At 57.7% G+C, this 13,947-nt stretch overlaps 1 protein-coding gene across 1 annotated transcript; it reads right to left on the bottom strand.

The window, feature by feature from the left end:
* Positions 1 to 10,802: 10,802 nt before the first annotated feature.
* Positions 10,803 to 12,599, bottom strand: LOC127472678 (olfactory receptor 52I2-like). Its single transcript, XM_051791258.1, has one exon. It carries the CDS (start codon positions 11,739 to 11,741, stop codon positions 10,803 to 10,805), a length of 939 nt encoding a protein of 312 aa, XP_051647218.1. The 5' UTR covers positions 11,742 to 12,599.
* Positions 12,600 to 13,947: the final 1,348 nt, after the last annotated feature.

Here is a 13,947-nt window from a genome sequence, read left to right as displayed (position 1 = left end):
GCGGGGGGGATCGGGCAGGTCCTGGCGTGGGTTTCACAGCCCAGTCCTTCCTGGGACACCTCCGGGCTGGGCACTCCAAACCTCCCTGGGCAGCCCCTGCCGAGGCCTCACCACCCTTTCCAGCAGGAAATTCCTCCTCCTGTCCCACCTGAGCCTCCCCTGGCACAGCTGGAGGCCGTTCCCTCTCCTCCTGTCCCTTGTTCCCTGGCAGCAGAGCCCGACCCCCCCCGGCTCCCCCCTCCTGTCAGGGGGTTGCAGAGCCAGAAGGTCCCCCCTGAGCCTCCTTTTCTCCAGGCTGAGCCCCCCCAGCTCCCTCAGCCCCTCCTGCTGCTCCAGCCCCTTCCCAGCTCTGCTCCCTTCTCTGGACACCTTTTCTTCTCCAGCCCCTCCATGTCCTTGTCGTGAGGGGCCCAACACCAAACATGGGTGAAAGGTGGGAGTTATCCCATCTCCAGCTGCATGGGACACGTCCATGGGAAGTGCAGGCTTGGAGTTCATCATATCTGGGTGCTAATTCCAGGCCCTTCCACCCCCACAGTAATTCCTGTAAGTGTCCAGCTGTCCATCTAATGTACCACAGCCTTTCCCAGGTTTTTCTCCCCAAAGCCTGTGGCATTGAGCATCTCTGTGTGTTTCTGCTGCTCCCAACACTGGATCTCTCCTGTCTTGTAGCTTCAACTCATTTCTTGGGGAAATTGTCCCAGAATTAGAAAACTGCTTAATAAATTAACTTCTGTTTTTCAGGATGTACCTAGAGCAGCCATCCTACCCAATCCCACACTGCAGCTTCCATGGGATCCTCTGCTGGCATCTGTTCTGGGGTGGTCAGCAGCCAGAGGTGATGGCCTGGAGATGTGGTGATGCTGGAGGTAAAGCTGGTGGGGAATGCAGGGAAGGGAAAGCTGGTGGGGAATGCAGGGAAGGGAAAGCTGGTGGGGTGTCAGGGGAGATGAGACTCCATCCCCTGCAGTCCCAGGGAGACCTGGCATGGGCAGGACCCTCTGGCTCTTGAGCCCCAGCTCAGTGTGGCCTCAGGAATGTGCCCCTGGAGCCAGGATCCAGGGGATTTCCAAGTGCTGCCCACTGACCCTGCTCCTCAGTGCCTCTGGGAAGGCTCCATGGCTGCCTACACAGGGACTTCTCCTTCTAGAAGCTGTGCTTTTCCCCATGAAGTCTGGAACCTTCCCTGCTGCTGGCTGGGTTTTCCACGGTGGATTCTGGGTTCTGTCCCACTGCCAAGGTCACCCGAAATCCCTCCTGCTCTGGGTGAGCCCTTGGCAGCTCTTGGCCCCAGGTTTCACCCCATCCTGGAGCTGGGGGCTCTGCCTGGGAGTGCCCTTGGAGCCCCATCTTGGAGCTGTAAGATCTCTGACTTTTTTCCTTGCCTTCTTATCTCTCTCTGTTTGATGCTTCTTAATTTATGGTAGCAAAGCCTAACGGAGATCCTTAACTGCACAGCTGCAATGCAGCAGGGAAATAGGCAGCTCTTTCCCCCCTCCCAGGCCCTTTTCCATCTATTTTCCTATTTTAAAAATTACAATTTTTAATGTATCACTTCCCAGTCCTCCCAACTTTTGTAGGCACTTAGAAATATCAGCTGGCAAATACAGAGAGATGCTCCCAGACCTCCCCGTCTGCCCAGAACTCATTTGTGCTCCATAAAAAATTAGGCTTTTATGCTGGGGGAAGATGCTAATTCCCTGGAGTCCTTGCATTGCCCAGGATTTTTTTTCCAACCAGTCAAACTCAGTAACAAACATAAAATATTGCTGAGCAGCTCTTTGGGTTTAATATTCATCTGGCAGCTCCACTGGCTCCTGCTCCTTCTTGCTTCCCTACGAACCTTGTTCCCACACACAGCAACACCTTGTAGGTGTGGAGACATGGAACTGCTCATTAATTACACCCAGGGTTAGATGCCTGGCAGGAATTAAGTGCTGGAAGGCTTGGAATGGCCTTTTTGAGATCAAGAGAGTTGGCTGGGGGCAGGGGAGGAGCAGAACCGTGGGCAGGCTCCTGTGGGTATCTCGGCAAACCCGGCTGCTGTGTGAAGGAATAACAGACACTGAAGGTGTCTGAATTGCTCCAACACGTGAGAGAGACAGTCAAGGTCTCCCCTGAGCTCCAGGGCACCCCGAAGTGTGAGTCCAGAGGTCTGAGGAAGCAGAGGAGACCTCGCTGGGTCCCTCCTCCCCCAGAGCTGCTGCAGCGAGGGGAGGGGGGGAACTTGCCAGTTTTGAATGCAGGACTGTAGAAAGCAGGATGGGATGGAACCTGGAGACACTAACTAGTCCACCCCCTCCCAGCCCAAACCTTCTGTGGTTCCATGATTTACCGGGTGAGTCATGGAGGAGCACGACTTGGGAAAAATCCAGCCCTGCTTTGGCAGGGGGTTTATGAGCACACACACCCATCACACACAGAGCAGGGCTAGGGTTAGCCAGGCTGAAAGCTAATTATGACAGCAATCAAATTAGAAGGAAAAAGCCAAAGTCTCTAGGGAAGATTCCTGACTGCAGGGGGAGGGGTCAGGCAAAATAACCTAACCAAGGATGCAGTGGAAATATTTAAATAGTCAAAAATACAACCATAAGCAAATAAACCAAAGCAAATACTCTGATTAAGTGATGAAAGTGGTGGAACTGCTGCGGAGGAAGGGAAGTGTCTGGGTGAGTGCTGTGGTTGAGTGCAAGCAGGACATTCCAGCATCACCTGCAGATTCAGAAGCACTTTCAGCCCCTCTGGGGACAGAGTGTGACCAGCTGCTGTGAGTCTGGGCTTTGGACCAACTGTCCAGCTTCTCTCAGCATTTGAATTGGAAGAGAGGGATCTGGCCCAAAATCTGGAAACTGGGCCATGCCAGTGTTCCAGCAGCCCTGGGTAACTGGGGTTCCCCCCACAGCCGAGACCAGACTGTGTCAAACAATCCCCAAAGTCAGGGAAACTGGGAAAGGGGCCTGTTAGGGACCATGGGGTCAGGTGTCTGACCAGCACAGGGCAGATCCCTGGGAGCTGCATCGGCCACTGGCAGCACACGGAGGGTCCCAGTGGGATCTCAGGAGAAGACCAGCAGTGCTCAGTGTGAGCCAGAAGAGGGACAAAAGTCATCGGGGTTTGGAAAAGGTGGCCAGAAGGAAAGGCTGAAGGATCTGGTGATGTTCAGCACAGAGGAGACTGAGGTACAATGCAGAGGGACCGACCCTGTGTCCTGCCAAGATCTGTTCCAGCCCGTTTTTTGGGATTAATGCAGGCAGCCATGGAAGCAAGGTTTGGCACTCGGGACTGGCCCAGGAGCAGTGGAATGAGGTCTGTCACCCTGAGCCCAGACCGAGGGAAAGGGCAGTGCCAGGGGCTGGCACAGGGTGGCAGGGAGGTGACAGCGCGGTGGTGGCAGTGCAGGAGGTGGCAGGGAGGTGACAGCGCGGTGGTGGCAGTGCAGGAGGTGGCAGTGCTGCCTTCTGGCCAGGAGGTGCCTCCTGTGCTCCACATTCGTGCCGTGCCCGCTGTCACAGCCGTGTCCCCAGGGCGGCCTCGCTGCTGCCGCTGCTCGCCCTCTGCACAGGGAAGCATCGCCGGAGGGGCAGGGGCAGATCCTGCCCCTCTGCCCAGCCTGGGGAGGCACATCTGCAGCGCTGGGCCCAGCTCTGGGCTCGGCAGCACAGGAGAGACACGGAGCTCCTGCAGTGCACCCAGCAAAGGGTGACAAAGGTGCTGAGGGGATGGAGCATCTCTGTGACAGCAAAGGCTGAGGGAGCTGGGGCTGTTCAGCCTCCAGAGCAGACACTGAGAGGGGACCTCCCCCATGTCCGTAGGGGCTGCAGGGAGGGGGCAGAGGATGGCCCAGGCTCTGCTCGGGGGGGCCCAGCAATGGCACAGGAGGAACAGGCAGGACCTGATGGCCAGGCAGTGACCCAGCCCTGAACAGACTGTCCAACAGCAATGGAGTCTCCTCACTGGAGATATTCCAGAGGTGTCTAGACACAACCCTGTGCCATGTGTTCTGGGATGGCCGTGCTCGAGCAGGGAGGTGGCACCAGATGGGCCCTTCCAGCCTCAGCCATCCCGTGATTCTGTGGTGCTGAACGGGCCCATCCTCCCGGGTTTGAGAGGTTCTGTGAGGCTGAGGGATTTGCAGGGGAGCTGCTCCCAGGGCAGCACCAGCAGCTGTGCCTCCTGTGTCCCAGCTGTGCCCCCACAGCCCAACACACACCGTGGTCCGGGGGGAGCTCCCAGACACCCCCAGCCCTGACCCGAGCTCCCAGACACCCCCAGCCCTGACCCGAGCTCCCAGACACCCCCAGCCCTGGCCCGAGCTCCCAGACACCCCCAGCCCTGACCCGAGCTCCCAGACACCCCCAGCCCTGGCCCGAGCTCCCAGACACCCCCAGCCCTGGCCCGAGCTCCCACAGCCCTTGTGGCCATGGGTCAGGAGCACCCCCAGGACGGGGGCAGTCAGGACACCCCGGCATTCCCTGCTGGTCACGGGGGGCCTTGGCACTTGGAGCCTGGAGCACGGAGTGGCCCCTCGTACCCCTGGGGGGACACAGTCCCTGGTTTGGGGAACAGTTGCTCCGGGTGTGGGACCCCCGGCCCCCCGTGCAGGGCCGGGCCCGGTGTTCTGTGCTGGAGCATCGCTGTGCGGCCAACAGAGCAGTCCTGGCCCCAGGGACCCTGGGGACACGCGCCCCGGCCCTGTGCCCTGGCCCCGGGCAGAGATTTGGGCTGTGTGACGGTGACAGGAGGCAGGCGCGTCCTCCCCCCGACGTCTGGGCCCCGCTGACTCACTTCCCTCCCCGACTTCCCAACAAGCTGAAGTTAAAAGCAATTGAACTTTGTTTATTATGTTTTTTCCATCAGGTTCCCTTCCTGGGAGAGTCCAATTAGCGCTAACGAGCCGGCTGGTAATTACGGCGCGGGCCCCAGGAGCTTCGAGCGCTGCTGCGGCCGCGACCCCCCCGCCGCTGCCCGGGGGCCAATTACCGGCTCTGTCACCCGTGTCACCCCCGGGACCGGCCCTCGCTGTCCCCGCTCCGTCCCTCCAGACAAACCTTCCCCCGGCAGTGACTCCTGTCCGCGGGGACATCGCTGTCCCCTGGCTCTCTGTCCCCATGCAGGGGGGTGTTTGTGCCTCGCTGGCCCCTGGCTCTCTGTCCCCATGCAGGGGGGTGTTTGTGCCTCGCTGTCCCCTGGCTCTGTCCCCATGCAGGGGGGTGTTTGTGCCTCGCTGTCCCCTGGCTCTGTCCCCATGCAGGGAGGTGTTTGTGCCTCGCTGTCCCCTGGCTCTCTGTCCCCATGCAGGGGGGTGTTTGTGCCTCACTGTCCCCTGGCTCTCTGTCCCCATGCAGGGGGGTGTTTGTGCCTCGCTGTCTCCCCGTGCCCGCTGTGGGACTGTCCCGAGCTGTCCCGAGGGGGCCCCCGAGCCCCCTCCTGCTGCCGGGGGGTTTCTCCAGCCCCCACGGGAGCGGACTCTGTGCAGCCCCCCTGGGTCTGTGGGGCAGCTCCTGCCATGAAGAGCGAGAGCCAAGTGCAAACTTCCCTGTAAAAATCAGAGTGATCCTCCCCCAAATCCAGCTCAAGGTTTGGGGAAGTTTTAGGGGCTGAAAATGCCACGGTAAAATGGGAAAACCTGTTTCGGTGGCAGCTCCAGCCCCACCCCTGGGTCTGGAGTTTGGGTGGTGCAGGTCCCGAGCGGGTTGTACACAACAGCCAAGCAAGGAAATGCTGCTGGACAGCGATAATTTATTTGGAATTAACTAAACGTTAATTCTGAGGGTGGCTGAGGCTGGGGTGGGGCTGTGGGGGGAGGGATGGTGCAGGTTTTGGGCTGAGGGGGACAGGCAGGAGGATGGGGGGAGAGCTGGAGTCTGTGTCCAGCCTGGGACCCAAGTGCTGGACTCCCTGAAACCTTGGAGTCAGGAACATCCTGCTCACCCAGCTCTCTCCTGCTGGGTCTGGGTATGGCCACTGGCCTGGAGGGGTTTCTGCCCAGGAGCTGCAGTCCAACCAGTGTCCCCAGCCAAGGGGCTTGGAGCACTCGGGGCTACTGGAAGGTGACCCTGCCCATGGCAGGGGGTGGAACAGGATGAGTTTCAGGGTTCCTCCCAACCCAAACCTTCTGTGATTTCATGATTCCATGACCTTGAGGTGCTGTAGCAGTTCAGGGGTGCTGCCATTGCACCCCTGGTTTTGCAACTCTGCAACCAGCTCTGGAGGGAGCAGAGACCCCTCCACACGTGGCCAGGGCTGGGGTCACTGCCCAAACCCACCAGCCTTTGCTCGTGCCCCCGTGCCCCCCTCTGCCCATCTCTGAAGAGCCCCATCAGAGGGCACCCACCCACCCCACCAGCACACTCAGGGCTGAACTTGTTTGCTTTGGACACTTCACTCCAAGGAGAGATTCAAAATTAGCAAGTAAGCCCTGGCTCAGAGCTGGAATCATCCTGAGGCTCCTGAGGCTCCACTGGAATTGTCCTGAGGCTCATCTGGAATCTTCTGAGGCTCTGCTGGAATCTTCTGAGGCTTGTTACTCAGCTCTCCCTGTTGGGCTCACAGCTACTCTGCAGGTAAACAAGGCAAAGTGCCTCTTTCCTTGGGGCTCCTCCATGGAGGAACCTGGGGTTGGATGAACTCTGGTCCAGGAGTTGTCCTGAACCACCCCTGCCCCTTCCCACCCCTGCCCCTTCCCACCACTGCCCCTTCCCACCACTGCCTCGAGCCATCCCTGCCCCTTCCCACCCCTGCCCCTTCCCACCACCGCCCTGTGTCACCACTGCCCCTTCCCACCACTGCCCCTTCCCACCACCACCCTGTGTCACCACTGCCCCGTGCACCTTCATAATGGGCTCTTGTCCCCCCTCACATGGTGCTGGGGCAACTGTTGTCCCCTAAACTGGCCAAACCCAAGACCCCCCCAGCTAGCCGGGACTTGCCCCGGTGCTGGTTTCTCACTGGTGTTGGGTCTGCAGGGAGCAGAGCCCTCCCTTCACTGAGCTCTGGCTGAGGCAGTGGGAGTTTTCCAAGAGAAACCACAGGATGTAGAGGGCACATCCTGACCACCACCAGTGGGATGGGCCAACAGAAACCTCGTGAGTTCATCCAGGAGAAGGGAAAAATCCTGCCAGGACTGGGGAACCAGCACAGGACCAGCTGCCTGGAAAAAGCAGCTTGGCAGAGAAGGCCCTGGTGCACACCAGGCTGAGCCTGAGCAAAGGTGTCAGCAGGAGCATTGCCACCAGGTAGAGGGGGGTGATCCTTCCCCTCTGCTCAGCACTGGAGAGGCCACCCCTGGAGCTCTGGGTCCAGTGCTGGGCTCCCCAGTGTGAGAGAGACATGGGCACACTGGGCATGGCATGGACAGACAGTGACAGGATGAGGGGAAATGGCTTTACACTGAAGAGGAGAGATTTTAATTAGATTTTGGGAAGAAATTCCTCCCTGTGAGGGTGGGGAGGCCCTGGCCCAGGTTGCCCAGAGAAGCTGTGGCTGCCCCTGGATCCCTGGAAGTGTCCAAGGCCAGGTTGGACAGAGATGGGAGCAACCTGGGCTGGTGGAAGGTGTCCCTGCCCATGGCAGGGGGACTGGACAATCTTTAAAGTCCCTCCCAACCTAAACAAGTCTGTGGTTCTGTGATTTCCAAGTGGTGTGTTGGAAGAGAGGAGTGCACTGGCCAAAGGGACAGTTGCCCAGCACCATCTGCCCTGGCCCCTTGGTTTCCTGTCCATAAGCTGTTGCCATGTCACCAGCTAGACACAGAAGGTCCAGCTTCCCTTTCTAGTCACTGCAGAGAGAGCAGAGATGGACCTTTCTGGGGGATAACTCCTGGTACTCACCTTCACACCTATTCTGGGATGGGAGAACTCTTTTTGTGGCCATGCCTCCCTCCCTGAGCTTCTGCCCTGCCTTTAGCAGCTCGTGAGCCTGAGTCCTGCCAGCTGCCCCAGCAGTCTGAGGGTCCCCTCCTGGATCTGCTTCACCTTTATGCCATAAACGAGGGCGTTGAGCGTGGGAGGGACAGTCAGATACCAGTCAGCCACCAGGACTTGGACGTGAGGTGTCAGGTCAGAGGGGAACATCTGCAGGTACATGGGGAGGGCCAAGCTAGCTCTCTGTCCCCAGCTGCAGCTCCCTGGAGCAATGACAGAAACATTGGGATTTTGGCTGCTGTTGGTGTGACTGCAAACCTGTGCCCACAGCAGGTCTCCAGCACCATGGAATTTTGCTGTTCATTTTGGGAAAAGCTTTCAGAACCTGTTATCTACAGCCAGGCCTTTGAACAGTGCTGTGGTCAGTGCCTTCAAGGGGACACATCACTGGACAGTCCTGGCTGTCCCATGGGCTGCATGGGGCCACTTTCCCTTCTGCCTCTGCTCCCAGCCCCTCTGATTTCATGGAGTCATGGAATGGTTTGGGTTGGAAAGAATCTTAAAGCTCATCCAGTCCCACCCCCTGCCACGGGCAGGGACACCTTCCACCAGCCCAGGTTGCTCCAAGCCCCGTCCAACCTGGCCTTGGACACTTCCAGGGATCCAGGGGCAGCCACAGCTTCTCTGGGCAACCTGGGCCAGGGCCTCCCCACCCTCCAGACAGTGTTGGGTTGGCAGGAAGGGGCAGCTCTTACTTTTGGGGAGCTCTGAGCCTCCAGTGAGGACCTGAGGGACCTCTGGACAGTCTCCCTTGGTCACATCAAGTGCTGTGGATGGGTGAGGGAAAGCCCTGGCTGCCCACCCACATCTGAGCCACCCCCAAGGCTCTCCTGAAGAAGGGCTGTGATTGTGCCCTCAGCTCCTGGCACAGAAGGGCTGCAGGTTGGGGTGATTCCTGACACCAACGAGTGACTTTGCACGAGGGAAAAAGCACCTCTGAGTGTCCAAGGAGGTCTTTGGCAGGTTCTGCCAGACTTCCATGAGGCCTGGAATGCTGGGGGGCTGCAGACCCTTCCCCTGGATTACTGGGGCTGATGTGCTGAGCTGCCAATTGCTCCCCTGACGTCAATGCCCAGCAGAAAGCCCAAGATGTTAATGGGATATTTGGTCAATAAAGAATTAAAGGATTGGAGCCAAATTAAATTATGGCAATCAGCGAGGCCTGCAGGAAACAGCTCCTGTCAAACAAACCCGATTTTCTTTCCTGGTGAGTGAAGGGTTTAGTTAATCAGTGTGATCCATGTCTGTGAGCACAGAGCTGTCAGAGACAGGGGCCTCTGCCCTGCTCAGGTGAGGGGCTGGCACAGCACACCTGGGAATACCAGCAGGACTGGGGGGTTCAGAGACCTCAAAATGAAGCTGTCAGGGACCATCCTAGAACCACAGAATCCCACACCGGTTTGGGTTGGGAGGGACCTCAAAGCCCATTCGGTGCCACCCCCTGCCATGGGCAGGGACACCTTCCACTAGCCCAGGTTGCCACAAGCCCCATCCAACCTGGTCTTGATGACCAGCCCAGACAGGAATGTGCTGCATGAGCTGCCTCCAGCAGAATCAAAAGGCCTTTTTTGTGTTTTCCTGGAGCAATGCTGGGGCAGTTTCATCCCTGGCTCTGCTGTACCAGTGGCTGGAAGCCTCTCCTGGCTCTTATTCCAAGGATCATGCCATGGAATGGGCTGTTTGTGCCTCCAGCAGACCCTCCCCAAGGCCCAGGCAGTGTAAAGCCAAAATGTGCAAATTCAGCATAGAAAAAAAATGCAAATCTGGAACAGCAGGAAAATTCTGTCAACTGTTTTTTTAGATGTCATGGAAGGTGCAGCAGAAAGTTGGATAAACACCACAAAGATAGGAAAAAATGTGTCTGAGGTGAAGACAGACAGATTCAAACCAGTTTTGAACTGGAATGCATTTCACTGAGTTTTATTTTTAAATTAATGTGGAAGTGAGGACTAAACATGGCATTTTGGGGGGGATTCATCTCCAATCACAGTGTTGGTCTGTGATTGGAGCCAGTCCTGAGATCACCTTCATAGCCACGGACACAAATCTCGGTGGAAGGGAATGGACAGATGCTCTTAGGTCAATGTGATCAGGCAAAATGTCGGCTTTATTAGAAGAAAGACAAAATATATAGTCCTCATGACGCTTAGTTCTTGTTCACACTACATTGGTTACATAAGGAAAACATACTGTGGTGTACAGCACTAATTGGATAACTGCAGGTGTCCATAAAACTTGTTTTCTTGCCAAAAGAACTCCTCCTTCACCTTGGCACAAGGCCTGCAGCCATATTAGTGGTGCAGTATTTTTTACTGTCTGCACCCAGCCATGCCAAGCTAAAACACACAGAAATGCAAGGGAAATTGTTCACACAATTTCTGTCTTGCCACACACAAACAGTGATTTTAGGGCAGAATTCAGAGAATCATAGAATGGTTTGGGTTGGAAGTGACTTTGAATTTATCCCGTCCCACCCCTGCCATGGACAGGGACAGGTTCCACTATCCCAGGTTGCTCCAAGCCCTGTCCAACCTGGCCTGGGACACTTCCAGGGATGGGGCAGCCACAGCTGTAACAGGATCTGTGCATGGACACAAATGTAGCTGGACCCCTTAAATTATCACAGGGATGTTCATGGGAACATCTCTGGAGTCAAAGGTGGGTTCTTGCTTCTCTATATCACCTGGAAAGGAGGAAGGGAAAGAGGACCTGCCGTGTGCCCCTTCTCCCGGTCCCAAATAACTCTCCTCACAGGGTAGGGTCTCGTTGCAGCCCAGGAGTCCTCCGTCCTCGCTGCTCCTGCTCACGTGGGCATTCCCTGGCACGCCTCTGGCGCTGCCTGGGCCCGGTGAACACGCCTGGCAGACCAGGGGCCCCGCGTCAGGCACGAGCCTTGCCGGGCAGGAGCATCCTGAGCAGGGCCCGGCGGACGGGCCTGGTCCTCCCGCTGTACACGAGGGGGTTCAGGGCGGCGGGCAGGGCCAGGTACAGGTCTGCCAGCAGGACCCGCGCGGGCGCGGGCACGGCGCTGCCCAAGTGCTGGGCGTAGACGGAGACGATGCCGGGCAGGTAGAAGAGCAGCACCACGCACAGGTGGCACCCACACGTGCTCAGGGCCCTGCGGAGCGCCCCGCGCCCCGGCACGGCCCGCAGGATGGAGCCGTAGGACGCGGCGATGCAGGCCCCGTCCGCGCCCACGGTGAGGGAGGAGGCGGCCACGCTGTAGAGCCCGGCGGGTCTGGGGTCGGCGCAGGCCAGCCCGGCCACGGCCTGGTGCTCGCAGTACGAGTGGGGCACCACGCGCGGGCCGCAGTAGGGCAGGGACGTCACCAGCCCCATCAGGGGCACCATGAAGAGGAGAGCCCTGAGCACGATGGCCAGGCCCATCTGGGCCACGGCCCGGGCGCTCAGGATGCTGTGGTACCTGAGGGGGTGACAGATGGCCACGTAGCGGTCGATGGCCATGGCCAGGAGCAATCCCGACTCCGCCGACGTGGCGGAGTGGACGAGGAACATCTGGACGAAGCAGGCCACGTAGCCCATCTCGGCAGAGTTCAGCCACAGCACACCCAGCAGCTTGGGGACCACGGCCGTCACCATGAGCACGTCGACGGCCGCCAGCATGGCCAGGAGCCGGTGGCAGGGGGCACGCAGGGACTTGTCCAGCCCAGTGACCAGCAACACCGCCCCGTTTCCTACCAGGGCCAGGACATAGGCCGAGCAGAAAAGGACACCCAGGCAGGTGGGGAAAGCTTCCAGGCCAGGGAAACCCACCAGGATGAAGGAGGAGGAGCTGCTGTTGGAGGCATCAGAAGCCATGAGGGAGAATCTTGATTTGTGTTGAAAAGCAGACACCAAGTTTTCAGCCCTGCGGTGTCAGGGGGATGAGGTGGAGACTCTGCAGCAGTGCAAGAGCCAAATCAGGAATGCACATTGTTGTTACAACGGGTGAGACAGCGTAACATCACCTTTTCCTCCTGGGAAGGGTGGTCAGGCACTGGCAGGGGCTGCCCAGGGAGGTTTGGAGTGCCCAGCCCTGGAGGTGTCCCAGGAAGGCCTGGCCGTGGCACTCAGTGCTCTGGGCTGGGGGACAAGGTGGGCATGGGGCACAGGGGGGATCCATGGGCGGGGGGGGCTTTTCCAGCTGCAGTGATCCTGGAATTCTGTGATTCTATGATCACCTGATAGGGGGAATGGGTCAGAAACACTGAATAAATGGGGCTGTTGTGTCTTGGAAGTTGCTACAAGGTGAAGAAGTTCATGTTTCAGGTTGAGCCAGGGATAACCAAGGCACTTTTACAGTCTGTTGCTTGTGAAAGGCTTACTTGCTCACCAGGGCTCAGCTGACATCCCAAAATAAGCTGCAAGATGAGAGAACAAGGAGAGCAAGGTCAGCTTCCAGCCCTGGCTTCCCTCCATGAGCCCGACACAGGAATTCCCTCCAGCTCTGTAGGGCAAAAAGTGGTCTCAGACAGTGCCCTGGGCCATTAAATGTCATCATGAAATGGCCTTTCTCTGCTCTGTCTCCATTCTGTCATTCACCTGGGAGAGAAGCCTGCAAGGCCAAGCAGAGGAAAATGCTTTTTTCTGAGGTTTTATTCTGACAGGAGAAGTTTGAAGGTAACACAGAAACTCCAGAGAACAGTCCTGGAGGGACAGGAAGAGTCTGAGTGTGGTGGGCAGAGTCTGCACATTCATTTGTGCTGAAACTTTGCTGCTGCTGCTGCTTCTCCCCACAAAGTGGAAAGGCCAGGCAGGTGCTGACACACCAGCTCCTGCCTGTTGGGAGAAATTCCCTGTGTAATCATCCACCAGGAGCTTCTTAGAGAGGAGCAAACTCCTGTTGGCAAGACACAAATTCACCTGGTCTTAGCCTGAACATTTGGGAGTTGTCTTACCTCTGCTCCCATCCTGGGCTGGCTCTGGCTGGTGTCTCCAACCCTCCCCTCCGTAGTCTGGGAGTTACAAGCTTGAAGTTGAACACATTTATACTCCATCAGTACAAAAATCTAAGGTAGGAGAAGGGGGGAGATCCAGAACACTCTGAGGTGCAGCTCAGCAGGACTCTGGTCACCTGCACACCTCTGCAGGTGGAAACCACACCTTGTTCTGGGCTGGTGTGTCCCCTCCAGTTCCCACCCTGGGAACTGGCAGCAGATGTCCCCGTGCACCATCAGTGTGTGCTGCCCAGAGGGGTTTTGCTGTGAGAGCTGGTGCCCCTGGACATGCTCTGAGATTCAGGTTTTCCCTGCCCTGGAGCCCTGAATCAGGACAGCCCCACCAGCTGTGGGGCTGCTCCTGCTGGAGCCCAAACCCAAACCACCTTGCTGGAGCCCCTCTCTGGACAGGCACCCACCCACAGGGTCCCTGTCCCTGGGTCAGGAAGGAAAACAAGTGACATGTCCCCTCCAGCATCCCCACACACACAGTGTGTGCACCTCCTTCCCCTCCAGCCCTTGGCAAAGGCAACAGTGCTGTGAAAATTGTCCTGTTTTCCAGGGAAAACAGAGACATGGAAGGGTTAAACCAGCCTGTTGGCAGTTTGGGAACGGGAGGCAAGTTTCTCAGGCGCTGGTCCCCTCTGTTTTCCCCAATATACCAAAGGGCCAGACCTCATCTCTTTTGGATTTCCAGACATTTGACTTTCTTGACCCCTAAATATTTTCATCTCTTCTTCGAGCTGCTTTGAGTCCCCCGCAGGACACAAACCAGGAGGCTTTTCAGCCTGGATCTGGTCAGGGACACAAACCAGGAGGCTTTTCAGCCTGGCTGTGGTCAGTGATACAAACCAGGAGGCTTTTCAGCCTGGCTGTGGTCAGAACACAAACCAGGAGGCTTTTCAGCCTGGTTGTGGTCAGGACACAAACCAGGAGGCTTTTCAGCCTGGCTGTGGTCAGGACACAAACCAGGAGACATTTCAGCCTGTGTCCAGTCATCTGCGTTGGCCACGGGAGGCCAAATACTGCAAAGCCAACCCCGTGCCAGCGCTGCCCAGACGAGGGTGTTGGTGAAGGTTTGTTGCTCA

Source organism: Manacus candei, unplaced genomic scaffold, assembly GCF_025592945.1.
Source record: "Manacus candei isolate 608988 ecotype Guabito, Panama unplaced genomic scaffold, ASM2559294v1 h1tg000031l, whole genome shotgun sequence".
Lineage (NCBI taxonomy): Eukaryota > Metazoa > Chordata > Aves > Passeriformes > Pipridae > Manacus > Manacus candei.
Note: the sequence above shows the minus strand (reverse complement) of the source record. Positions and strands in the feature narration are given on the sequence as shown.

Bases quoted from the DNA above. Each gene is read 5' to 3' on its own strand.
- LOC127472678 (XM_051791258.1), bottom strand. From the start codon at position 11,741: ATGGCTTCTGATGCCTCCAACAGCAGCTCCTCCTCCTTCATCCTGGTG.